Below are 27,207 nucleotides of genomic sequence, written 5' to 3'. Positions count from 1 at the left end.
TGCTGACCTGACAGTTGTGCAGAAAACCATCACTTACACCCTCCATAAGGAGGGAGAGCCACAAAAAGGTAATTGCAAAAGAAGTTGAATGTTCCCAAAGTGCTGTATCAAAGCACATTAATAGAAAGTTGTGTGGAAGAAAAAGGTGCACAAGTAGCAGGGATGACCGCAGCCTGGAGAGGATTGTCAAGAAAAGGTCATTCAAAAGTGTTGGGGACTTTCACAAGGAGTGGGCTGAGGCTGGAGTCAGTGCATCAAGAGCCACCACACACAGACGGATCCTGGACATGGGCTTCAAATGTTGTATTCCTCTTGTCAAGCCAATCCTAAACAGCAACAATGTCAGAAGCATCTTACCTGGGCTAAAGAAAAACAGACCTGGTCTGTTGTTCAGTGGTCCAAAGTCCTCTTTTCTGATGAGAGTAACTTTTGCATCTCATTTGGAAACCAAGGACCCAGAGTATGGAGGAAGAATGGAGAGGCACACACTGCAAGATGCTTGAAGTCCAGTGTGAATTTTCCACAGTCTGTGTTGATTTGGGGAGCCATGTCATCTGCTGGTGTTGGTCCACTGTGCTTCATTAAGTCCAGGGTCAACGCAGCCGTCTACCAGGAGATTTTGGAGCACTTCATGCTTCCGCAAACGAGCTTTATGGGGATGCTGACTTCATTTTCCAGCAGGACTTGGCACCTGCCCACACTGCCAAAAGCACCAAAACCTGGTTCAATGACCGTGGGATTACTGTGCTTGATTGGCCAGCAAGCTCGGCTGACCTGAACCCCATAGAGAATCTATGGGGCATTGCCAAGAGAAAGATGAGAGACATGAGACCAAACAATGCAGAAGAGCTGAAAGCCGCTATTGAAGCATCCTGGTCTTCCATAACACCTCAGCAGTGCCACAATCTGATAGCTTCCATGCCACGCCGCATTGAGGCAGTAGTTGCTGCAAAAGGGGCCCAAACCAAGTACTGAGCACATATGCATGCTTATACTTTTCAGAGGTCCGATATTGTTCTATGTACAATCCTTGTTTTATTGATTGCATATAATATTCTAGTTTTCTGAGATTGTGGATTTGGGGTTTTCGTGAGCTGTAAACCATAATCATCACAATTATGACAAATCACGGCTTGAACTATCTTGCTTTGCATGTAATGAGTCCATCTCATATATTAGTTTCACCTTTTAAGTTGCATTACTGAAATAAATGAACTTTTGCACGATAGTCTAATTTTTCCGAGTTTCACCTGTGTGTATATATATATATATATATATATATATATATATATACAGTTGTGTTCAAAATAATAGCAGTGTGTTGAAAAAAGTGAATAAAGCTCAAAATCCTTCTAATAGCTTTAATTTCCATACACACAAATGCATTGGGAACACTACACAGTCTATTCCAAATCAAAACATGAAGAAAAATATATCAAATTTGTGTTGTTCTTCTAAACTAATTGGAAAAAAAAGTGATTAGACTGTTCAAAAAAATAGCAGTGTTTGTATTCTTCTTTACAAACTCAAACATTCACTATATAAACTGAAAAATGTTTGAAGATTTTGCTGTCCTTTGAATCACTTAATTAATATTTAGTTGTATAAGCACTGTTTCTGAGAACTGCTGTAAATCTGTGTTGCATGGAGTCAACCAACTTCTGGCACCTGTGAACAGGTATTCCAGCCCAGGATGATTGGACTACATTCCACAGTTCTTCTCTATTTCTTGGTTTTGCCTCAGAAACTGCATTTTTTATGTCACCCCACATGTTTTCTATTGGATTAAGATCCGGGGATTGGGCTGGCCACTCCATAACGTCAATCTTGTTGGTCTGGAACCAAGATGTTGCACGTTTACTGGTGTGTTTGGGGTCGTTGTCTTGTTGGAACACCCATTTCAAGGGCATTTCCTCTTCAGCATAAGGCAGCATGACCTCTTCAAGTATTCTGATGTATTCAAACTGATTCATGATCCCTGGTATGCGATAAATAGGTTCAACACCGTAGTATGAGAAACATCCCCATATCATGATGCTTGCGCAACCATTAGAGATGAGCGAATCGAACATGGCGAAGTGGAATTCGTTTCGAAGATCAGGAAAAATTCGATTCGCGCCGAATCCGAAAATTAGCAAACTTCGGATGCACAAATCGAATTTTCCCAAAAATGGTGGCGACGGAGCGGGGATCTCTGGGAAGGCGCGCAGACAAGGCGCGCTGACCCGTAATGCATTCATTCATGACATGTGATCGCATTAATCAATCAGCAGCCAGCCAGCCAGTACTGTGTAATGGTGGAGCTATAAATTGCGGCCATCTTACAATTCTCCATTAGCCTCCGGTCATTCAAGAGAGACAGACCTGTCTGTATTAGGGACAGAGTTAGGGCCAGAGAGACTTTAGGGCCACAGAATCGTTACTTAGGGACACAAAATCGTTACTTAGGGACACAGAATCGTTACTCAGGGACACAGAATTGTTACTCAGGGACACAGAATTGTTACTCAGGGACACAGATTCGTTACTCAGGGACAGACACAGAATTGTTACTCAGGGACACAGAATTGTTACTGAGGGACACAGAATCGTTACTCAGGGACACAGAATTGTTACTCAGGGACACAGAATTGTTACTCAGGGACAGACACAGAATTGTTACTCAGGGACACAGAATTGTTACTGAGGGACACAGAATTGTTACTGAGGGACACAGAATTGTTACTCAGGGACACAGAATTGTTACTCAGGGACACAGAATTGTTACTCATGGACACAGAATTGTTACTCAGGGACACAGGGACACAGAATTGTTACTCAGGGACACAGAATTGTTACTCAGGGACACAGAATTGTTACTCAGGGACACAGAATCGTTACTGAGGGACACAGAATCGTTACTCAGGGACACAGAATTGTTACTCAGGGACACAGAATTGTTACTCAGGGACACAGAATCGTTACTCAGGGACACAGAATTGTTACTCAGGGACACAGAATTGTTACTCAGGGACACAGAATCGTTACTGAGGGACACAGAATCGTTACTCAGGGACACAGAATCGTTACTCAGGGACACAGAATCGTTACTCAAGGACACAGAATCGTTACTCAGGGACACAGAATTGTTACTCAGGGACACAGAATTGTTACTCAGGGACACAGAATTGTTACTCAGGGACACAGAATCGTTACTGAGGGACACAGAATTGTTACTGAGGGACACAGAATTGTTACTCAGGGACACAGAATTGTTACTCAGGGACACAGAATCGTTACTCAGGGACACAGGGACACAGAATTGTTACTCAGGGACACAGAATCGTTACTCAGGGACACAGAATCGTTACTCAGGGACACAGAATCGTTACTGAGGGACACAGAATCGTTACTGAGGGACACAGAATTGTTACTCAGGGACACAGAATTGTTACTCAGGGACACAGAATCGTTACTGAGGGACACAGAATCGTTACTGAGGGACACAGAATCGTTACTGAGGGACACAGAATCGTTACTCAGGGACACAGAATTGTTACTCAGGGACAGACACAGAATTGTTACTCAGGGACACAGAATTGTTACTCAGGGACACAGAATTGTTACTCAGGGACACAGAATCGTTGAATTAAAGAGTATGTCAGACAACACGCAGAGGAGTGGCAGAGGAGGCAATGTTTCAGGAGCGAGCAGACGTGGCAGCAGAGGAAGGGGTCGAGGCAGCACTAGTCGCAGCCAGAGGCCAGTGCTCCCGGTGTCATCCAGCGGTCGTGTCTCCACCGACAACCCTGCCGTCATCGATTGGTTGGCTCGGTCGTCTTCCTCTTCCCAGGTCACCTCTGACACCTACAGCCAACGGTCGGTGGGTACGTCAGACACAACCGTTAGTTGGCATGGCCCGGGAGCAAGCCCACTGAAATCACGTGTCCTCTACCTGCCCCTGTCCTTTGGTGTTCCCTCACCAAGCGAAGTATCGCATGCTGTGGGCTCAGCCCCACTGTACAGTGAGGAAGAGCTAACAGAGGGCGGTCAGGAACGGGGGGAGACATCCGCCTCTTCAGCAGCCAGGCGAAGAAGTAGTGGCGAGGAGAGTGGCTCGGTAGCCGGTCTAGAGACAGGTCTGTCTCCTGACCCACACGCAGCCGAGGGGGCTAGTAGTGAGGCGGAGACCCTAATTGATGATGATGAGGCTGATCGCACTTGGCAGCCTCGTCGTCATCTGCCAGGCCCGTAATCTGCCATGGGCCCCCGTACCGACTCCTCATGCTGCTGCCAGGCCCGTAATCTGTCATGGGCCCCTGTACCGCCTCCTCATGCTGCTGCCAGGTCCAGAGTGTGTCATGGGTCCCTGTACGGCCTCCCATTGCTGCTGTCTCCATCGCCACACTCTGCCATGTGCCACTTTCAGGTCTCCTCACACTGCTGGTGGGTTCCATTTTGTCATAGGGTGCTGGCAGATTACGGGCCTCCCATTGCTGCTGCCAGGCCCGTAATCTGCCATGGGCCCCTGTACCGACTCCTCATGCTGCTGCCAGGCCCGTAATCTGTCATGGGCCCCTGTACCGCCTCCTCATGCTGCTGCCAGGTCCAGAATGTGTCATGGGTCCCTGTACGGCCTCCCATTGCTGCTGCCAGGCCCGTAATCTGCCATGGGCCCCCGTACCGACTCCTCATGCTGCTGCCAGGCCCGTAATCTGTCATGGGCCCCTGTACCGCCTCCTCATGCTGCTGCCAGGTCCAGAGTGTGTCATGGGTCCCTGTACGGCCTCCCATTGCTGCTGTCTCCATCGCCACACTCTGCCATGTGCCACTTTCAGGTCTCCTCACACTGCTGGTGGGTTCCATTTTGTCATAGGGTGCTGGCAGATTACGGGCCTCCCATTGCTGCTGCCAGGCCCGTAATCTGCCATGGGCCCCCGTACCGACTCCTCATGCTGCTGCCAGGCCCGTAATCTTGCATGGGCCCCTGTACCGCCTCCTCATGCTGCTGCCAGGTCCAGAGTGTGTCATGGGTCCCTGTACGGCCTCCCATTGCTGCTGTCTCCATCGCCACACTCTGCCATGTGCCACTTTCAGGTCTCCTCACACTGCTGGTGGGTTCCATTTTGTCATAGGGTGCTGGCAGATTACGGGCCTCCCATTGCTGCTGCCAGGCCCGTAATCTGCCATGGGCCCCCGTACCGACTCCTCATGCTGCTGCCAGGCCCGTACTCTGTCATGGGCCCCTGTACCGCCTCCTCATGCTGCTGCCAGGTCCAGAGTGTGTCATGGGTCCCTGTATGGCCTCCCATTGCTGCTGCCAGGCCCGTAATCTGCCATGGGCCCCCGTACCGACTCCTCATGCTGCTGCCAGGCCCGTAATCTGTCATGGGCCCCTGTACCGCCTCCTCATGCTGCTGCCAGGTCCAGAGTGTGTCATGGGTCCCTGTACGGCCTCCCATTGCTGCTGCCAGGCCCGTAATCTGCCATGGGCCCCCGTACCGATCTCCTCATGCTGCTGCCAGGCCCGTAATCTGTCATGGGCCCCTGTACCGCCTCCTCATGCTGCTGCCAGGTCCAGAGTGTGTCATGGGTCCCTGTACGGCCTCCCATTGCTGCTGTCTCCATCGCCACACTCTGCCATGTGCCACTTTCAGGTCTCCTCACACTGCTGGTGGGTTCCATTTTGTCATAGGGTGCTGGCAGATTACGGGCCTCCCATTGCTGCTGCCAGGCCCGTAATCTGCCATGGGCCCCCGTACCGACTCCTCATGCTGTGACGTTGCAACAAGGTGGAATTCAACCCTACATATGTTAGACCGCCTTTACGAACTTCGAAAGGCCATCACCGATTTCCTGATGTTACAAGCGGATAAAGGTACTCCCCTGTGTAACTTAGATGTCAGCCATTGGCAGCTCATGCGTGACACCTGCCGCTTGCTCAGGCCCTTTGAGGAGGCCACGCTATTCGTGAGTCGGCAGGACTATGGGATGAACGACGTCATTCCTCTGTTGCACGTCCTGGAACAAATGCTGTTAACAATGGCTGGTCAGGGTGCGGTAGACGTGGCGCACAGATCTCAACGCCACATGACCCCTGTGGGGGCAGGACAGGAAGAAGAGGAGGAGGTAGAGGAGGACATTGGTGCTCAGGAATTATTGAGTGAAATGGGTGGTTTTTCCACTCAGCGGACAGGAGTGGAGGAGCAGGAGCATCTGGTAGAGGAGGAGGAGGAGACAGAGGACCCAGACGCACCGTGGCAGTATGCTGTGGAGATGGAGGCAGGGAGTCCCTCGCATTCCTTGGCACAAATGGCCCATAGCATGCTCGGTTGCTTGCGTAGCGACAGCCGAATAATAACCATCAGACAGAGGGATGACTTTTGGCTGTCCACCTTGTTGGACCCTCGCTACCGTTCAAAAATGGTGGCCTTTTTCACACCTGCTGAGAGGGAGGCCAAAATAACGTACTATAAAAACCACCTATGTAGTCAGTTGGTCTCTGCCTTTCTGCGCCAACGTCCATCCTCAGACACTGTGGGCCCTGTGCGCTCGCGTTCCGCTGCCATGGCAGCAGGGGAGGGGTGGGGTGGTAGGAGCAGTGGCAGCTCCACCAGCAGCGGCTGCCTCAGTCTGCAGTCGATGATGAGTAGCTTTCTTCACCAGCGCAGTGAGGAAACTACTAACCAGCCGCAGCAGCAGCAGCATCAGGTGGACCTGGAGCAGGACCTCAAACAACAGGCTTGGGCCTACTTGGACAGCACCCTGCCAACCGAGGTAGACAATCCCCTTGACTACTGGGCAACGAAACTTGACCTTTGGCCCCAACTAGCTGAATTTGCCCTTGAAAGGCTGTCATGCCCGGCCAGTAGCGTGGCATCGGAGCGCGTGTTTAGTGCGGCAGGAGGTATTGTAACTCCGCGGAGGACACGACTGTCCACCCAAAGTGTGGAGAGACTCACGTTTGTGAAAATGAATCAGGCGTGGATTAGTCTGGATTTCAAACCACCAGTTCCTGACACAACTGACTAAATCCGCCATGAATCATGCCCCAAACATGTTATTATTTTTAACATAGGCCTCTGTATGGCCTTCAATTTAAGCTGCTTACGCTTCGCCACTCTGCCATGGGCCCCTGTACCGCCTCCTCTTGCTGCTGCCAGGTCCAGAGTGTCTCATGGGTCCCTGTACGGCCTCCCATTGCTGCTGTCTCCATCGCCACACTCTGCCATGTGCCACTTTCAGGTCTCCTCACACTGCTGGTGGGTTCCATTTTGTCATAGGGTGCTGGCAGATTACGGGCCTCCCATTGCTGCTGCCAGGCCCGTAATCTGCCATGGGCCCCCGTACCGACTCCTCATGCTGCTGCCAGGCCCGTAATCTGTCATGGGCCCCTGTACCGCCTCCTCATGCTGCTGCCAGGTCCAGAGTGTGTCATGGGTCCCTGTACGGCCTCCCATTGCTGCTGTCTCCATCGCCACACTCTGCCATGTGCCACTTTCAGGTCTCCTCACACTGCTGGTGGGTTCCATTTTGTCATAGGGTGCTGTATGGCCTCCCATTGCTGCTGCCAGGCCCAAAATCTGCCATGGGCCCCCGTACCGACTCCTCATGCTGCTGCCAGGCCCGTAATCTGTCATGGGCCCCTGTACCGCCTCCTCATGCTGCTGCCAGGTCCAGAGTGTGTCATGGGTCCCTGTACGGCCTCCCATTGCTGCTGTCTCCATCGCCACACTCTGCCATGTGCCACTTTCAGGTCTCCTCACACTGCTGGTGGGTTCCATTTTTTCATAGGGTGCTGTATGGCCTCCCATTGCTGCTGCCTCCACCGCCACACTGTGGCTCCACACTCTGGTTTTGGCCCCGTGACTGCCCAAATGAGAGAAGTGTGCGGTGATTCTAAGATCGACGGCACTCATCTGCATGTCATACTGACTGACAGTATTATTTCTCTTCCCCAGCAGACTCCAAGGGCATTTAAATTAAAGGTACAGTGTTCTGCACTAATATAAAGGCTCTCTGAAGCCTAGAAACACCCTTTTTATAAGTTAAATTCACAGCGAATATATTCGACTCGAATCAAATTTATTCCGCGAATTCGCCGAATCGAATTTTTGAATAATTCGCTCATCTCTAGCAACCATGCTTCACTGTCTTCACAGTGTACTGTGGCTTGAATTCAGTGTTTGGGGGTCGTCTGACAAACTGTCTCCGGCTACTAGACCCAAAAAGAACAATCTTACTTTCATCAGTCCACAAAATGTTGCGCCATTTCTCTTTAGGACAGTCAATGTGCTCTTTGGCAAATTGTAACGTCTTCAGCACGTCTTTTTTTCAACAGTGGGGCTTTGCGGGGGCTTCTTGCAGATAGCTTGGCTTACCATAGGCGTCTTCTAATTGTAACAGTACTCACAGGTAACTTTAGACCTTCTTTGATCTTCCTGGAGCTGATTGTTGGCTGAGTCCTTGCCATTTTGGCTATTCTTCTATCCATTCGAATGGTAGTTCTTCGCTTTCTTAGACGTCTTTCAGGTTTTGGTAGCCATTTTAAAGCATTTGCGATCATTTTAGCTGAGCAGCCTATCATTTTCTGCACTTCTTTATATGTTTTCCCCTCTCCAATCAACTTTTTAATCAAGGTACGCTGTTCTTCTGAACAATGTCTGGAACAACCCATTTTCCTCAGAATTTCAGAGAGAAATGCACTGTAACCAGCATGTACAACATTTGCTGCCTTCCTTCCTTAAATAAGGGCAATAATTGCCACCTGTTTTTCAAAGAATGAATGACCTCACTAATAGAACTCCACACTGCTATTATTTTGAACATGCCCATTTCAATTGGTGATTCAATTACACAGAATCAGCAGCATGCATGTCATGACTGTTGGGTCTATTGGATTTCTATTACTCTACTACACCTGCTAGTAAATTATTTGCCATGTAGAAATATAATTTCTACCAAAAACAGTGATTGATCAGGTTAGTGATGTCTGACTGCTATTATTTTGAACACAACTGTATATATATATATGTATATATACATATAGTACAGACACACATAGGACCCGTAATTATTCTAGGTCATAAACCAGGACATATAGAGAAATATTATGTAATTAGTGCCTATTACTTGAAACTTTCGTGTTCAGGAAAAATATACAGTGGAAACGGTGTACAACAATCTGAGAAAATGCAGTGTACCACTGGTTAATTTGTCCCAGTTTTTATTGATGTCCATGTACTTACTGGGAAGATTTCCCTTGTTTCCTGTTCTGAAGGCGAAGTTGTCACCAGGATAGGAAATACAGGCAAACCTTTCCAGTACAACAGCAATAAAACATGTATAGTAAAATATGAGAAAGCTTGGAATCTCCATTTGCTTTTTATTCAGCTTCTGACATCATTTTCCCTGGGACAGGAAGTGAGGGGAAATCACCCTAGTGCGGCCACAGACCGCAATAAAACCCTAACAGCAGATCTAACTCTTCCTTATTCCCTCCAAAATGTAAAAAATAACTTGGAGCCTAGAGCTATACTTTAATCTTGTAGTAATTTTCAAATTGCCATCACTATGTAGATGCTGCATTGTCTCTGTTTTTTATGATCAGTCTTGAAAAATGAAATATAATCCTCTACATACAAAAATAAAAAGGCTTCCAATGTTAGGCCACACTTGTGCATTGTTTAACCTAGTACGTTTTAACTGTATTATGTATTTATTACAATACAAAATGAAATATTACTTAAAATATTGTTTATTTGAAGATCAGTGACCTAGCTCTAAAAATGCTAAAATGTATTCATTTTTCATCTCTTGATTCCTTTTAAGGCTGTGTTTTCCTCAGTATTCTATTTCGCATCTGTTCCTTTGTACCAGGGATTCCTAATGGTAGGGTAAGTAAAAACTAGTATTTAGTTGGTGACAACGTAGTAACAAAACTATTTTTGTTTGATTACATCAGGGCCAAGATCAGTTGGTTGCCTTTTAATTATGTCTAAAGGAAAATGTTATAATTAGTTTTTCCCATATTATTCATGCACTAATAGTTAACATGGCGAGGGAGCAAAAAAAAATGTCCTTTAAAAAAACAACAGATATTTTCAGGCAAATGAAAGTAATTGACACTGCAGGGGCTGACTGGCTGCTATTCAGCTGTGTATCTACACCAGGTACATGGTGGTTTTCTCATTGACAGTAATGATGAAGCAGCGAAGTAACAGGCATGTGAAGTACTGATGGAAGAGCCATGAAATAATCATTTGCCATACATGTTTGTGCAGTAATTGTATCTCATCAAGAATGTTGGAGAAATGCGGTAATTCATAAATTGCAACCTACCCCTTGTGGTTCTCCTTGCTGCCTCCACAGCAGGGCTCCGCTTTCATACAAGTTGCACTGTGACATTTGTAGTGTTTTCAAAGCTCACTACAGTAATCTGTACCAAGATCTTTATAGGGTTAACCTAAGTAATCCATGGTATGGTATTGTCACCACAATGAGCTTGCCAGATAAAGTACATCAATTTTGCTGGAAGACTGATAACTTATTTTTCAACTAAGGACACTGTTAAAAGAAATTATGTTAATACAGGAAGTCCCTTACTTGTGAACGGGTTCAGTTTCGGGAACTTGTTTGTAAGTCCAACTTGTTCTTAACTCCCACAAAGATCAGCACTTGCAGACAATGGCTGTGAAAGCTGATCAGTGTGTTCTGGCGGGGGTAATCTCCCTGTCAGAACACAAAGGCACAGTGGGGTAGATTGCCACACCAACATTGCTTGTGTTGGTACGGCGATCTGTTGAACGAAAAAAAAATTGCTGGGTTGAACGAAAAAAAAACTGTGTGATATGTGAACACATCTTTGAAAATTTGCAAGTTGATCATTCGTATGTAGGGGACTAACTGTAGATACAAGTATTTTGATATAATTTAATTTTTTTCCCAAGATATGCAACAATCTACACAATGTTTCCTGTGTTTTCCTTGGTGCTGGATCAAGACGTGAAACCAGAAACTGCCCTTCTCTACCCAGAGCTATATAAAGACCTCACAAAGGTAACCCACAAGGTCCATAAAACATACAAGGGAAATGCCATAGTAAAGAAATAGTTTACTTTAGGTTTTTTTCCACAAGGTTATGCAGGCACAGGACAGGCTTTTTGAAAACATAATGCTACATACTATTTTATTATTGCATATAATTTTGTTTTGAGACCATCCTATCAATGTGGAATGTGAGCAGATTAAATGGGCCTGTTGTGATTTTTATTTGGTTGTATCAAAACAGGAAGATAAGTACAGTAGAACAGTAAGTACATTATGCTTAGCCACCTCTAACTTTAGAACACTTTTTCATGGCTGATTGGTCAGTTTTATGGATGAAGGTATGCTGAACATAATAAGTGGATGGGAACTTTGTATTGTGAGATTAAATTGTGGCATGTGCTTGTTAAGTTATTGCATGCCATTTAAACTCATTCGTACAGGTATATTTTTAAAAAACAAAATCCTTTTTACAGACTTCCCATCATAGTTTTCTCATTTGTTAAAAACAAAGACTAGCGCATTTTTTTCTATTGCTTTGGGACAAGCCCTGGCCGCTAACACCTATATGTGATAATCCCACCTTTGGCCCTGAGGTAAAATCCCATACAGTGGGAGGCATCTCCAGAAGTGACTAGCCCCAAATACTTCACTTCAGGCTTATGGCCCCTCACTTGCTCATTTGCTACCCACTGATGATCCCATTACATTTGTAGTGTTTTCACAGCTCACTACAATAATCTGTACCGAGATCTTTATAGGGTTAACATAAGTAATCCATGGTATGGTATTGTCACCACAGCAAGCTTGCCAGATATAGTACATCAATCTTGCTGGAAGACTGATAACTTATATTTCATCTAAGGATACTGTTAAAAGAAATTATGTTAATACAGGAAGTCCCTTGTGAACGTGTTCCATTTCGGGACCTTGTCCTTAACTCCCACAAAGATCAGCATTTGCAGACAATGGCTGTGAGAGCTGATCACTTTTTCATAGCTGATTGGTCAGTTTTATGAAAGGTACAGTGAACACTTGCTCATTTGCTACTCACTTTATGCTTCCCTTACTGGCTCACATTTAATTCACATTACATTTTTTTTACAACAGAATAAAAATGTACTTTCAATACTTCCCCAAATAGTACAGTTTCATACAGTTTCTCAATTATACTGCGTGTTAAGAGGCAGAACTTCCAGGGACGGGTCCTTATATGTTTTGAGATGGGAACAATACCAGAATAAATTGTTTTCTGCTAATAATTGAAAAAAAGTTTTATCTTTCACACAAGTGTCATTGTCTTCCTATTTTATAGGAAAAAAAACCTAGAAGATCATCTCCCTGTGGTACAGGACCCCTGTAGAACTTAATCGTATCTATCCTTCCATAATATATTAACCACATACAACAAAATGTCTATTATCAATATCGCGGCCTGCCCGAAAGTAACTTCTCTTTCAATGTTCCCAGGCCCCATTTCTAAGATTGCCTCATGGTGCCACGGGTAGCTAGCTCTCACTACTGGAAATTCATTACCCTACCACAAATTTTTTAATGGGCCCAAGTTCTAAATAATATTGTGACAATGGAAACCCTGAAAAACCTACACTATGTGAACATGTTGGCAGTCTCACCAAGACTCTGAAAGCACCTGTGAGCTAATACCTTACTTCACATAGGAAGACCCACATGACCAGATTGTTCCATATGTGGTGGAGTCATTTATCTGTCTCTGTGAATGTTTTCTGAACTTTGGTAACTTAAACTGGCTTGGGTACTCATTTTTTCTTTGGAAAGTATCAACACCGAGTTCTCTATCCATAAGTTTTCTCTTTCTGGGTCATTCGAATTGGAATTTGATTAGAATATAGAATAAGATGTTAGTTGACTATACTGATGACTTTCTCTTATTTTTTCTGCTTGTTTGATCTTTATATTCTGAAAAACATGAATAAAGAGATATTTGAACTAAAAACAAAGATGCTATATTTAGATGCATTCAGCATATGAATGTGTCATATTTACTATTCTTAGCCAGCTGTTCTAGGTGTCTTTTTATGTGTGCTTTGCAGCATTTTGTTTCCAGACCTCTTTAGAAAACCTAAAAAGCCTTGCAATACCAATGCCGTGGGTGCAGCCTGTATTCGGAGTTCATATGAAAACGTGGAGTTTATTAAAAAAAATAAAGAATGTATAAAGCATACGCTTAAAACACTTGTAACCTAAAATGAAAAAAAATTGACCTAAACTATTTTAATGTTTTTGTAGGTTATCTGAAAGATCAAACAGTATTAATTTTTCTTGGTTTTATGCATTTATTTACAATTATGGCATGAGAAGAAATGGAAACTGTGTGTGTACTTTGATCATGGTTGTTCATTACTATTTTCACAATCCTGTTTCTTTAACATTCCTTTTCTTTCTTCACAGGGAAGATCCTTGTCTTTTAAAACCTTCCTCATCTGGGTTTTAATCAGCATATACCAAGGTAAGAGAGACTCATTTAGGCAGACGAAAGGATTTTTGTCTGCCATTATTGTTTTCCTTCCAGGTTTGCTTCCGCCAGCTTAAACTTTTATCAACAGTCATATATTGCTTTCTTTTTATCAGGTAAATCGATAGTCCAGCAACTCACCCTGCCAATGTGCAGTGCATGATGGTCGATTGGTATTTGTATTGATGCACATTGTTTAAAATCAGTGCTGTTTTTAATTAAAGTTTAATCCTGTAAAAATATTAACTTTTTCTTCTCATATTGCACATTGTTAAGTTTGTGCTGAAAATAGGGCTGGGTTTGTAAAGTATATTTTCATTACTTCGCAAAATGTCTTTTTGTGCTGCATAGACCAGTTTGCGTATTTAGAGTGGCAGAAATTACTGCACAGTTATTATGGTTTAAAATAGACCTCCAAGGAATTATAAAATCAGGAATAGCCTGGTTATATAGTCATTGAAATTAATTAACTGTACATATACAAATATATCATTATATGATTATTTTTCCCAAAATCCTTTGCATGACTAAAATCAGTCAAAATATGTCAAGGCAGTGTGTTTTCAACTACTAGAAGTTGAAGGGAAAAAAAGTTTAGGTAGCTATAAAAGGGGAAATCTCATTATTTCGTATCCCTTAGTATTTCAAATCAGCAGGTTGGAGGGCAATATTTAAAACAGAAGGGTGCAGTAGAAAATAGGGGTGTTACTGCTGCTAGAGTTAAAGAAATTGCAAAAGTGCCTGAACACAATTTTGGCAGGTAAAACAATGTACATATACTTATTTCAACTCTGTGTAGCTGTTTGCCTGGATTTCACTTTAAAACCGAACTCAAGACAGATATAAACAATGCATATGAATTAATCTCTGTATTAATTAAAGATTATTACAGTTAAGCTACCCATAGTTTGAATCTCGGCCAGTTCAGCAGGGACAGTCCAAGATTCGAACCACATACTGTATGGGCAGGCTGAATATACCCATGTTGATTGATTAATCAACTTGGGTACAACCAGCCTGCCATATTTTACATTTGATTATTACTAGTGGCTATTCTCCCCACAGGGACAGCTACCCCTGCCGCCTCTCTCTGCCGGGAGAACACAATAACCCTGCAGGATGGATTCCCCCATCAACACGGACTGTGCTGATGGGGAAATCCAGTGATTTTCTTCCCTGCAACCATTGTTTGCAGAAAAAGAAAATCACTCCGTCTATGGCTGGCTTTACTTTTAAGTGTACCCTGTACAGCAGGGCTCTTACTGGGAGTGGGCACAAGCAGCCAGTTGTGGTGCAATGCTTATGTGCTAACAAGGAGTATGCTGATAGAAGGAGGAAGCAGAGTAACAGACAGATGAGCTCATTAGCCTGCTGCTTCTTCTTCTTTCACTGTCTAATCACAGACAAGAACAAGTTGTACTTAACTGTAGCAGAGAAAATCAGGTCTCCTGCCTTATTAGACAGGGCAGTGCTGTGTGGCAGAGCTGAATAAATCTGAGGATGGGATGGACAGAAACGGTTCATATGTATGTATTTTATCTATGTATTTAAGCCTGAATTTACTTTAATTTTGTCTTTTTGCTTTTTCTGCATGCTTCTTACCCAAGTGCATACATTAAATCTAGCTAATTTAGCTTGGGTATACAGTTGAGCACAGGGTATTCAATGCAGGATTACACATCTCAATGACCCATGCTTGATGACACATGTAAACATTGCATGTCTACTTGGTTTGTACCGCATAACCTGTGATTTGTGTATGTCTTTCTGTAACTGCTGTGACATCAACCATCGTTACATATATTATACCTTTCTGCAATCTTTAATAAAGAAAGTGAACTGTAAACTGGGTATACATATGCAAATTATATTCGTTCAAACTGCAGCCTGAATAAAAATCATCCAACAGACTCCCCTATCCCTGCTATACAGCACGAATGGAGGAATCTCCTGCTGCACCTGTTGTGTTCTGACAGCCGCAGCTAGTGCCTGTCAGAATACTCAAACTTTGGCTGCATCTGATTGGAAGTGGCCACTATTTGGCCGACAGTTGGGAGGTGGCTATCAGGGCTGCCCATGTAGCAAAATCCAAAATTCGTATAGTGTGTTATCAGATTTACTCAAACTGTTCATCTCCATCCTGCACTACCTTCGTAATTTCTTTGTGTTTTGGATTGCTAATGTATGTGTGTTATTCCTGGTCATGATATAACTAAAAACCGATAACAAGACAGTTAACAGTACAGACATTGCACATGGTAGGGGTTTGCACTGTACTTACTGTATATGAAATATAGCAACTGATTGCTGTGCTCTAATCCTCTCACTTAAATATCATAAGGGATATCACAAATTGTTTCAAGCATGTTTTGAATATTACACTATGTCTTTTGTGCATTTCAGGCAGTGACTTGCAAGTATAATTCTTGATGTGTTTGTGCTGTAGGTGGCATATTGATGTATGGAGCTCTGCTACTGTTTGAATCAGAATTTGTACACGTGGTGGCCATCTCCTTCACTGCCTTGATTCTGACAGAACTGCTCATGGTAGCACTAACGATAAGAACATGGCACTGGTTAATGGTTGTAGCTGAATTTTTCAGTCTCGGCTGCTATGTGGCTTCACTCGCATTCCTCAATGAGTACTTCGGTAAGCACAGCACACATGATATTCTCCTATTTTGTTATTGCTGAGGTGTTTTACTATGACTGTAATTTCTTTGTAAGTAACAGAAAAAAATGTTAAAATCTGAGGGCCAGCTGAACCTAAATTCCTCAAAAATTGGTTATCTGATCTACCCATCAAAAGAAATGCGTTCAACTGATGATAGCATTAGAATATCAAACCCATCCTTGGTCATGGATAATTGAAGTCTCCTGGCACAGCCCATCTTTTTTTTTTTTCTGCTTTGTAACTAAACTATAATTATTACTTGTAGTTGTATTTTTTTGTAATTGAGCTGTGTGTGTAGACTGTTCATTTCCTGTTCATTTCCATCTCTGTTTTAAGCCACGATCTTAATGCTTGTAAAAATGCGGTTGGGTAAAAAACAAGTTTTTACTGTGTAGCAGTGGGCCTGCAGGGCTGAAAATAAAAGGAAGAATCTACATTTGCACTTACACTTTTTTTGCATGAAGTCTTGTATATTTAGATTGCATATAAATGAAGGAGGACAACAATTATATTTTATGCATGAAACACTGTATACTTAGATTACATGTAGAAAGAGGAATGAGAAACTACAAACGTATAAAGGGAACAATGAGGGTAATAGAGTAAAATACAATTATTTTAGAAAGACCCTGTCACTGTGCTAAGAAAGAGCTACCCTGTAAAGGAACATACTTACCTTTCTGACGGGTGGTGTGTTAACTTAAAGAGCTATGAGTGCTGTTGATATCCAACACTTCTGAAGGTTTCAGTTATTGTGTTCCGCTGGGTGTTGTAGTTAAATAGTTGATTGGTCACAAGCAGCATAAATTAATATTAAAATACCAGATAAAGTGATTGAAAAAAGTTTGTACCTTAATGCATTAAGTTAAAAAAACTTTTTGCGTGCAGCTCCCCTAATACTCACCTGAGCCCGATCTCGGTCGAGTGCTGTGCATGTCTGAAGCAGCTCCTCTCCCCCCTCTCCGCTCTCAGGCCTGCTTGAGCAGGAACATTGGGGGGGGGAGCGGGGCCAAGCCAGACTGTGTGTCTAAATAGACGCAAGCAGCTTGGCTCCGGAGAGAGCCTGCACAAGTGACCACCATAGGAAACAGCTTTCTATTGTGGGCATGCAGCGGGGGGGAGGAGCCAGGAGTATCAGCAGGCGACCCGAGCAGAGGAGACTGCTCTGTGCAACCAGTACACACAGCAGGTAATTATGCCATGTTTGTTATTTTAATGAGAAAAAAAGAAGCTTCACTCTTAAATGTGCCCAGGATGGAAGTATAACCAATTTCAGTGATTCAGCACTGGGCTGCCAGCCGTATTCTACACATTTGTAACCTTTAAATTGTTAGTGTTTGGCTTGTGATTGCAGGACAGCTCCAATGACTTAAATGGTCAAGTTTGACAGGCAGTGCTGCCTGTCTACTTGGCATGCCACTTTAAATTTGTCAGGGCACAAATGATCACAGCTGCTGAGTACAACATCCTGCAGTTGATTATGTTTTAGGTGGGCAGTCAGAGTGAGATAAAACTGAGGCTCAGCTGCCTTTTTTTTACTAGTCCCCTGCCCACCAACATTTGGTGATAATGAGAAGCTATGAGCTACAACATTTGTGACTGCTTTGCAGATTATTTGGATCACATGATTGCCCCATGCAATGTGGAGGTGTCTTCTGTACATGTATCAGATTTGTTAGGAGGTCTTCTGTTCTTCCTACATCCCAGTCAAGAGTTCTGTTTTCAAACTTTTCCAGCTTTCCTTAGCTTTATTTTCATCATCCCCGTGCTGTGTTTGGAGTAATGCCACACAGTATCTTGTAAAGTAAAATTGAAAGCACATTGTTTAGGGGTAAAGATGGCTACGGATAAAAAAAATGCAGTGGAAGCACTTTGTTTTCTTTCCTGGGAAGAGTATTCTTCTACAGTTACTATACATATAGATGACCAAATAATAGTTGTTCTTTCTGGTACAGAGAAAATGTTTAAACAGAAGTGTAGATTGAATATTCCCAACACTATGGGATGTCAGATAACTACAGGAAAATGTGCTATGTGTCTCCGGAGAAAGGGTCTAGAGATTATCTATAGTTTTCATTTACACTCTTCAATAATCACTGCTAATTTCAACCCTCATCCTTTATTAATTGCTTGCTTTTCTAACTACTGTCATTTCTTCTTGCTTCTTGTGCTTTATTTCTTGCCTCAGGTCTTGGTAGAGTGTCATTGGGAGCTTTCTTAGGTAGGTTTTATGAAAATATTCATCTGTTTTCCTACTGAATAGATGGCAATATTTAGTATGTTCTATGTTTAAAGTGTTGTATTGATGGTAAATGGTTATTCCGTATTACATCTTTTACACATGCATAGCATATGTACAAATAACTGCATACGTTAAATGTGTTGTAGAAAGTGTTACAGGTAACCTGTGCTGTGAGAAATAGGAAGTTGGCTATTGTTGACTTCTCCATAGTTAGAATTCTGATCCATGGATCTAATATTGTCTTTGTTTTAAATCTGGAATAAGTACCCAGATAAAGAGTACTGACTTCACTTGAGAGTGTAAGAAGTACTATTTACAAATTGTAATTGCAATGAATCCGTTAAAGTGTACCTGCTGACTTACAAAAAAAAAAACACAAACCTGTCCGGGTATCCAGTGCTGTCATCACCCGGGCCAGCTCTTCGCAGGTCTTCGGGTCCCTGATGCCGGCATGTTTACGAAGGGAAGCCATCTGTGATTGCTGTGCATGCGCTGCACTTTGTCAATGAATATTATAATTTTTATTAAGGTTTTGCATCAACCTTAAAGTGGTTGTAAAGGCTCAAGGTTTTTTACCTTCATGCATTCTATACATGAAGTTAAAAAACCTTCTCTCTGCAGCATTACCCCCAGCCCCTCCCCAATACTCACCGAAGCACCCTTTCAATCCAGTGCTGTGCACTGAAATCTCAGCTATGCTGGGACTCCCTCTTTTCATTGGCCAAGACAGCCATTGGTGCTGCTGTCAATCACAGCCAGTGAGCCAATGAAAAGAGAGAGGGGGCGGGGATGAGCCGCAGCTCCATGTGTGATTGGACACACGGGGCAGCGGTTGGGGAGTGCTCCTGCTCAGGTGCCCCATAGCAGGCTGCTTGGTGTGGGGGCACCCGACACGAGGGAGGGGCCAGGAGCATTGGCAGGGGACCCAAGAAGAGGAGGATTGGGGCTGTTCTTTGAAAAAGCACTGCACAAATCAGGTTAATATAGACATGTTTGGGGTTTGTTTTGTTTTTAAATTAAGTCTTTAGAATCACTTTAGCACAAACACGAACATCCATATAGACTCATATATTGCAAATCCCTCAATTCTTCATTGTGCAAGCCATATTTCAATCAGCAATTTATATAAAAAAAGGAATGTCTGGTTACTCAAAGTGGTGCCAGCACCTCGCAGCGCACCATCCCTGAATCACTCTGCTCCTTCTGCCTGCCCATAGAAAAGCATTCCTAATGATGCTGCAACTACTGTTGCTTAGCTATTCAGTGCTGGTGCTCCCTCTTCCTACATACTTCCCGCCCACATAGCATCATAATGCCATACACTATTTCTGGCAGAAAGTGGGGAAACCCAGCCGCAGCAAAAATTTAAAGGGTAGAGCCTGACTTGAGACTGTAAGACCTATCTTAAGAGAGGGGGTTTGTGTGGCAAAGGCCCCTGGACCGTCTCAACAGGGGGGCGCACTTTTCCATTTTCGCCCAGGGTGCTGATTGACCTTGTCTCGGCACTGGGTACAAGAACATACAAAAACATAAGTACAACTTTTTCAATCATGGTGAAGATTAATAGGCATAGAGTTAGAGCGTGAACTCTGTGTACTAGTGGGCTAAAAGGTGGGGGAGCTCTGTTCTGGGAATGGGAGGAGAAGGGAGCTCTATGTACCTGGGGGCTAGGGGTGGATGGAGTTCTGTAGTGGGGGGTGGGAGAAGGGGGGAGCTAGGAGGTGGGGGAGCACTGTACTGAGGGAATGGGAGGAGGAGGGAGCACTATGTACTGGGGGGGAAATGAAAGGTGAGGCTTGTAGTGGCTCTTCAGCCACCTACTGGACACACCTCCCCAGGGATTGGTTGAAGCAGAATAAATATTCCAGCTGCCCATTTGACTCTCCCAGCCTCTATGTTCTAGAAGCCTCTAGAGTGCAGGAGGAAATAATCAAACCTGCTATCTGTGAGATGCAGAACAGCCCAAATAAATCAATAGTTGCTCCAATGATTACAGAGGAGCCAAAAATAACGAAATTTACCTATCATCCTAGCAGCCTATACAGGAGGGTGCTACGCAAAGCTAATCTGGTCTGAAGTAAGTTAAATTACTGAACCCACAAAAACAGCTTCTGCATCCCACTCTTTTGGGGCCACCATATACCAAACATTTTTTTCTCAAAACCCTCGTGCCATGTCAATACGAGTATTATCCTCTTGGATTTTGTGTCTTCTCAAAAATATCCAGATAAAAAGATAATAAATAAAAAAGCCAATAGCGCAATTACTGCTTTTTTATTAAAACAAATCAAAACAAAATATATTAAATCAATTGGGTCAAATTGTTATCTGACATCACAAGCACAAACTCCGCTCAACACATTTCACCCATATGGGTGTCATCAGCGGTTTCATCAACAAAGTTTTTCATTTGGAGAGTTTTTGCTTTCTGTTTGGAAGCACCTCTGCTGCAGTCACAGCTAGGGGATAACTTTCCTTACTGTCTGTTCCCCTAAAATATATTACCGCAATCTAGGAGCCATTACAAATCTAGTGTGTGTGTAGTTGTTATTTTGTCTATTGCCCAGCTTGGTGTATTCCATCTCCGTTTAATGTATACAGACTAAGACACTCACAGGTATTTGAAAGAGCATAAATGGTCCAAGGCTTTATTTACCGATGTTTCAGTGGGTCACAGCTCACCTACATCACATATGTTTTATATTTTTTAATATATATTATTTTTATTTATTACATGTTTTTGTATAGCAATGACAATGCAGCAGTTTATATATTGTACATTCACATCAGTTCCTGCCCTCAAGGAGCTCACAGTCTAAGGCTAGGTTCACACCTGGTTGCGTTTGAGCCGTTTCTGCATTGCGTTTTGCATTGCATTTGGGATTTTGCACCTGAGTTTTTGGACGTGTTTTGCTTTTTTTGTTTTTTTAATTTTTTAAAACTTTTCTTGTTGCTAGGCAGATTTAAAATGCAAAAAACGCAGTACATGCTTTTTGCAGCATTTCCATTGAACTCTATAGAACCGAAAACACAGCTTTTTTGCATTCAAAGAAGTCCCTGACCCTTTCCAAAAATGCCCCAAGTGAAAATGCGCAGATGTGAACATGTCCCTTAGGAAATCATGTTACATGGACTGTACTGCGTTTGTGCAAAACGCTGCAGAAAACGCTTAGGTGTCAACCTAGGGTCCGTATCTCACATGCATTCTTACACATACTAGGGCCAAATTAATCAGGAGCCAGTTAAGCTACCAGCATGTTTTTGGAGAGTGGGAGGAAACCGGAGTACCTGAAGGAAACCCATACAAGCACAGGGAGGAAATGCAAACTCCTGTAGTTCGGTATTAAACACCAATGTAGTTAGTGTCCAGCTTGGGATTGGAACAGAGGACCCTAAAAACACCCACACACTATAAAAAGTCTTAAGAGGAGAAACCACTGTTTTTGCTGCCCTGATCATGATGTGTATGGAACACTAAAAAATACACATGATTTATTGACAATTCAAACAGTTTTATGAGAGAATGGACGCCGCTCTAAACCGACTCTGGTAGTCAGACATGTGAAACATGTAGGATGGCCTCAGCCACCACTCTAGCCATGCCCACCGACCAAAGCTTGATCACAGAGGTGCGGTGTCTCACATGTCTGATTTCCAGGGTCGGTTTAGAGTGGTGTTCATTCTCTCATCTTACTGAAGTTACTGGAACCGTCTTGGGATGCTGCTCCCTTTTTTTCCCTTGCCGGCAAGGTGACTTTCTTTTACATCCAGCTTGGAGCAGCGCCAACAAGCTCTCTACATGGTCAACTCAAACAGTTTTGAGCTGCATTGATAGACTGTAACTTTTAGCAATGCTGAAATGATTTCTATTTTCTTTTACAGATGTGGCTTTCATTACCACCTTAGCCTTCCTGTGGAAAGTATCAGCAATTACTGTTGTAAGTTGTCTTCCCCTGTATATTCTGAAGTACTTGAAGCGCAAATTCTCTCCTCCGAGTTACTCTAAGCTTTCGTCGTAGTCCATAACCTGTGAGTACTAAAGCGTGCCACTACAGCTACGACATGCCACATGCTGCCTCGCTGTGTTCTAGTGACTTCAGCCTTATGAATGAGTGACAGGAGGGGACACAGAGAAGCAAGAGCACAAACGACAGGCTTTTTTTCTGCAAGACAGAAGACTAGATATTATCACTGATATAAGTCAGTCAAAAAGAATTCATTTGGTTCTGTTGTCTCATTTCCATTGCCGCTTTATTTAGTATGACAACTTGACATTGCCATATTTTTTTGTCTTTTTTTCATTCCTTGAAGTTGTCATAAAACTCCATAAATTGCTGTACATGTTTAATTTCCTTATATGCTGCTATATTTCCATGTATAAACTTTGAGAAAACTGCACTAAACATGTATTTAAAAAATGATGTTGTTTTAAAAGGGAATGTAATTGTCATATTACATCCTGTACAAAATGAAGACAAGCTTTATAATGTGTCCAGTACCCAATCTATGAACCTGTCTGTGTGGGTTGATGCTTCGTGTAATAGAAGGCAGCCTAGTGAACTGGGAACTAGTGACACCATCAGCAATTTCCACCATATGTCATATTTATATATGTTTATTTCATTAATCAGCCTTGTCACTGGTTTAGTGTGATTGGAGCCCCATCCTCATGCAATATTGCTTCTAACCAACCAAATGATCAGTTTGTATGAGACAAATGTATTGTCTCATAATAGTTTGTTCATATTAGTGTTTGCTAAATTCCTTTCACATTGCAGGAGGATACTTTTCATTAGTACGTCACTGTAAGGGCAGCTTCACATGCATGTTTATGCAGTAATACACACCAACACGTGCATGTTTTTCTTTTTTTATATGCTTCACACTAGCTAACACAAGTTATTGTACACTTGAAACACATGTAAATGCAAATCACCTTTACCTTGCAGCAAAAGTGCAAAAGCACATCATCATGCAGTACAGATCATTTTTTGGGCCTACTTCACAGGTGTTACTCTATAATATTTGTGCAGGGATACCTTTTTCCATACATCCTATACAGATACCAATCAAAGGAGAAGTTTGGGGTTAAAATAACAAATACTGTGATTTTGGGCTACAGTAGAGCACAAGTATGTGCACTGCTATGGTCCAGAAGAGTATGGCTAAAGCTTTTGGCCATGCTTATGTTGTAAAGTGTACCTAAACCCAAAAACAGAATTATATTGCAATTTATTAGCCCTTAAATGCGTGGCTGCTTTATTTTTTAGGGATTTTTCTCCTCCTATTCTCACTAGGTAATTCTTCAAGTAATACACTCCCTGTCCTAACGTGACAACACTCACTCCCTGCTCTGTATCTATGGAGGAACACATACTCCTCTCCCCATCTCCTTTATACAGGGGGAGGTTGATTAAGGTTAACAGAGCATAGCACGAAATGTGAATAGGATTATTGAAGATCAGTTCAGTGTACAGAATAGTTACAAAATTCTGGCACAGTGGGTTTTTTTTTGTACTTGCAAAAAATGTTTTTAGCGTGAAAAAAGGAAACTAATGCCTCTACTATATATAAGGACTAGTATGCTGCAATATACAATATATATTTTTTGAAAGAAAAGAAAATATGAGAAGGCCTTGTGATCCCTGATTTGAGTATCTGATGGCCTGTGCTTGGACACAGATGACCACAGAAAGCAGATACAGTGTGCACTGCATTTTGTTTTTTGGAACCAGAATGCATATAAGCCCTTTTGATCAATACCATATTGCAGAATACAGTGTGTTGTAAATGTGTGTGTTTCTTTTTGTCCTAATTGCTTCATTTGTAAAATACAACCAAGCACTCTTCTGAAAAGCCTTAAATATTAGTTTTACTACTGTTAAGTTCTCTTACCTGCTACAGTGAAATGTTGCCCTGAGATATTTAAAAAAGTGGGACCTGGCATTTCATAAAAAGTCACTTAGAACTATCTATCTATCTATCTATCTATCTATCTATCTATCTATCTTATTTTAGTCATCTTTTGTTTTTTCCAAGTATCATAAAGGGACCTAGGTATTTCCTTAATTTAATTAAAAAAAAACAAAGTTTACATATTGCATTATTCTGATGTCAGTTTAGGTAAAACATCAACATGTACTGTTTCATTTACAAGCAGAAAAACATCACCTCTCCGCATGTTACATATTGATAATCACTGAAGAAGGAGCTTCTCTGTGTATGGGAATGAGAGCTCGGTAGTCGGAACTGGCCAATGCTCTAACCTTACAGTGGCTTTACTTATGCTGTGGTAATGTCCATCCAATGTATCCAACAAATATAAAATATAGGTGTGTATGTAAAAATTTCCTTATCTGCACAGAAGGGAGGATATTTGAGATGAATTTCACATTGCCTAGCCCTTTGGAGGGATTTAGTTACACTTTACCTACTAGGTCTCTCACCTAGGTGCTTACTCACCTCTAGATGAAAAGCAGATGCTACTCTAACTTTTACATCCTTGGGTTGAAATGTTTCTTACCAATGGGCATGCCAGTGCATGTTATTGTAGGACCAGCCTCCGCATCCCTTCCCCCCGACCTCCCGTTTTTAAAGCTAGCAAGGGATCCTCTCCCCCCACTAGCTGTCACAATTTAAAAACAAACAGTGCTCTGTGAATGGGAAACTACTAGTCTCGACAGCCTTTGCAGCTGTTGGATTGTAGTTCTCAATTAACTACCATGGCGCTGTGGTAGTACCAGGTAAGAGGCTCAAAAAGTAGTAAATCCACAGATAGCTAGGCAGCTAGCATGTTTAGGAGACCAGGAGTGGCAACCTACATAGCACAGGCTTCTTGCATATATAATAAGTAAATATGGCTGCCTTCCCATGTTTATATAGAAACCATTCATGAGCACATGGACAAGCGTATTTATCACCTGTACATCTGAGAAGAACAGCTAAAATGACTACAGTTCCCCTTTAAAGGTATTAAAAATGTTTTATATAAAGCTACTTACAATCTGTTTTATATAAAGCTACTTATAATCTGTTTAGTGGCTTTTTACTATTCCACTTAATCAGGACAATTTATTACTAAATTGTTTACTAAAAGTGTGTGTCCAGTACCTACATTATCTCTTCACTGCCCCCAGCTTCAGATCGCTCTGTGCCGCTTCTCCAAAATTCCTGATAGGGGAGAGGAAATGGGAGGAGAGAGGAGCAGGGAAGTGGCTTGCTACTCTAGGCTTTAGGGATATCTGTGTCCATGCCAGGAGTTTGTAAAGGTGGCTACATGGGACCCTGTAAGGGGACAGAGCCACCCAAACACAGGAACCTGGCAAGAAGGCGTTTTGAAGGATGCACAGAAACCACAGGCCTGGGAGGAAAAGCATACAGCTGAGGTCCGCAGAGCTATATTCCTTTTTCCAATTTAGGGTTTAATAACACTCTAGCCAATCCACAATATTCTCCATCATAATAGGTAATTATTTCCTTCACACTGTAACCTGCATTGCCAATAAAATTCATATATCTACATACATGTAATTGCTATGTACCTTACAAAGATTTCTCCATTTGGGGTCTCTGATTGGACTCAGCACAATGCAACATGGAGGTGACCATTCCTCAACAAGATCACACACTGGATTTCTGTCTCTGGTTACTTGCCTTGTAATTTGCTTACTTTGGTTACTCAGGTAAATAAAGATATGACGCTATAATATTTATTATTGTTTTGGTTGAACAATCCTTTATCTTCCATTGTAACTGCTCTTCTTACAAATGCATTTTTATGTTTTGTTTTGTATAAACTTTATTAGACTTTGTATTCTTTCTGGTCCTTGTAGCAGGGTATTTTACCACACTGTGGAGTACAGTGCTACTTGTATACATAAGGAAGGTTGGTTCCTTTCTCACTGTGGCAAAATATTAGGGTTGACATTGTCAGACAAACCTTACAGACATAACATCATTTAGCAAAGTTTATATTGCCTAGAAGAGATAAATGATCCCTAAATAGCACCAAAGGTACTAACATACTAGCAATGCTGTATTCTTTGCCAGTGCTATTTTAACTACATGATTCCTGATATCCCTATGCTTAACCTTAAGCAGGTTACATTTACATGTAAATATGCAGATTAAAACATCTATGATTTTATAGCCTGTGGCAGCATATTTATGTTTGTTTTGTTCCTTATGCTTTTAATTTAAAATACTGTATATCTTTGTTATAAAAGCAATAAAGTCTAATTTCTACCAGATTGCTCTCCTTGTGTTTTTTTTTTTAAACATTTTGGAAATTGCATACAATGTGACATAAATATACGTGATGTGTTATAGCATTGCCTGCTAGCTGTTCATGTCGTTAAATTAAAAAAAAAAAAACTTAGTACTTAGTTTTATCCACTTGGTGGTGCTGCTGTCTTTTGTTTTACTCAGTAAAAAAAGCTGGTATTGAGAAAGATATATATGACTCTGATTTCAATGACTTTATTAATGAACACATTTTTAGAAAAAAAACACCGTTAACATCAACTTCAGATTCATGATAATACAGATGTCACTTATCACTGTAGTACAGATGATCCCCACTTTGACTTCTGTAGTTTTAACATACTGTACATTTTTACATATAGGTAGCAGAATGGCATGTCTTTAACATTAGTTATTCACTACATATTACTGAATGAAAGAGAAAAGAAATAATGTAAAACAAAATTTACTGGATCTCAGATTTATTTCAAATCTCCAAAAAATATTTAGGCTGCATTCTCACTTTTTTTT

At 42.3% G+C, this 27,207-nt stretch overlaps 1 protein-coding gene across 2 annotated transcripts in view; it reads left to right on the top strand.

Annotated features, from left to right (window-relative positions):
• ATP9B (ATPase phospholipid transporting 9B) overlaps positions 1-26,682 on the top strand; it is a 451,056-nt gene extending 424,374 nt beyond the window's left edge. Inside the window, exons 25-30 of one of the 2 annotated variants that reach the window (XM_089682348.1) lie at positions 9,811-9,875; positions 10,929-11,037; positions 13,456-13,513; positions 15,966-16,169; positions 18,382-18,414; positions 22,318-26,682. In XM_089682348.1, the coding sequence (XP_089538474.1) occupies positions 9,811-9,875; positions 10,929-11,037; positions 13,456-13,513; positions 15,966-16,169; positions 18,382-18,414; positions 22,318-22,454 (606 nt within the window). In that variant the 3' untranslated portion in view covers positions 22,455-26,682. The remainder of the gene's footprint in view (positions 1-9,810; positions 9,876-10,928; positions 11,038-13,455; positions 13,514-15,965; positions 16,170-18,381; positions 18,415-22,317) is intronic. The other variant, XM_089682349.1, reaches the window with a different exon arrangement.
• Positions 26,683-27,207: the final 525 nt, after the last annotated feature.

Source organism: Staurois parvus, unplaced genomic scaffold (genome assembly GCF_062004578.1).
Source record: "Staurois parvus isolate SC_StPar_1 unplaced genomic scaffold, SC_StPar_1.0 ptg000287l, whole genome shotgun sequence".
NCBI lineage: Eukaryota > Metazoa > Chordata > Amphibia > Anura > Ranidae > Staurois > Staurois parvus.
This window is presented reverse-complemented; position numbering and strand designations above follow the sequence as displayed.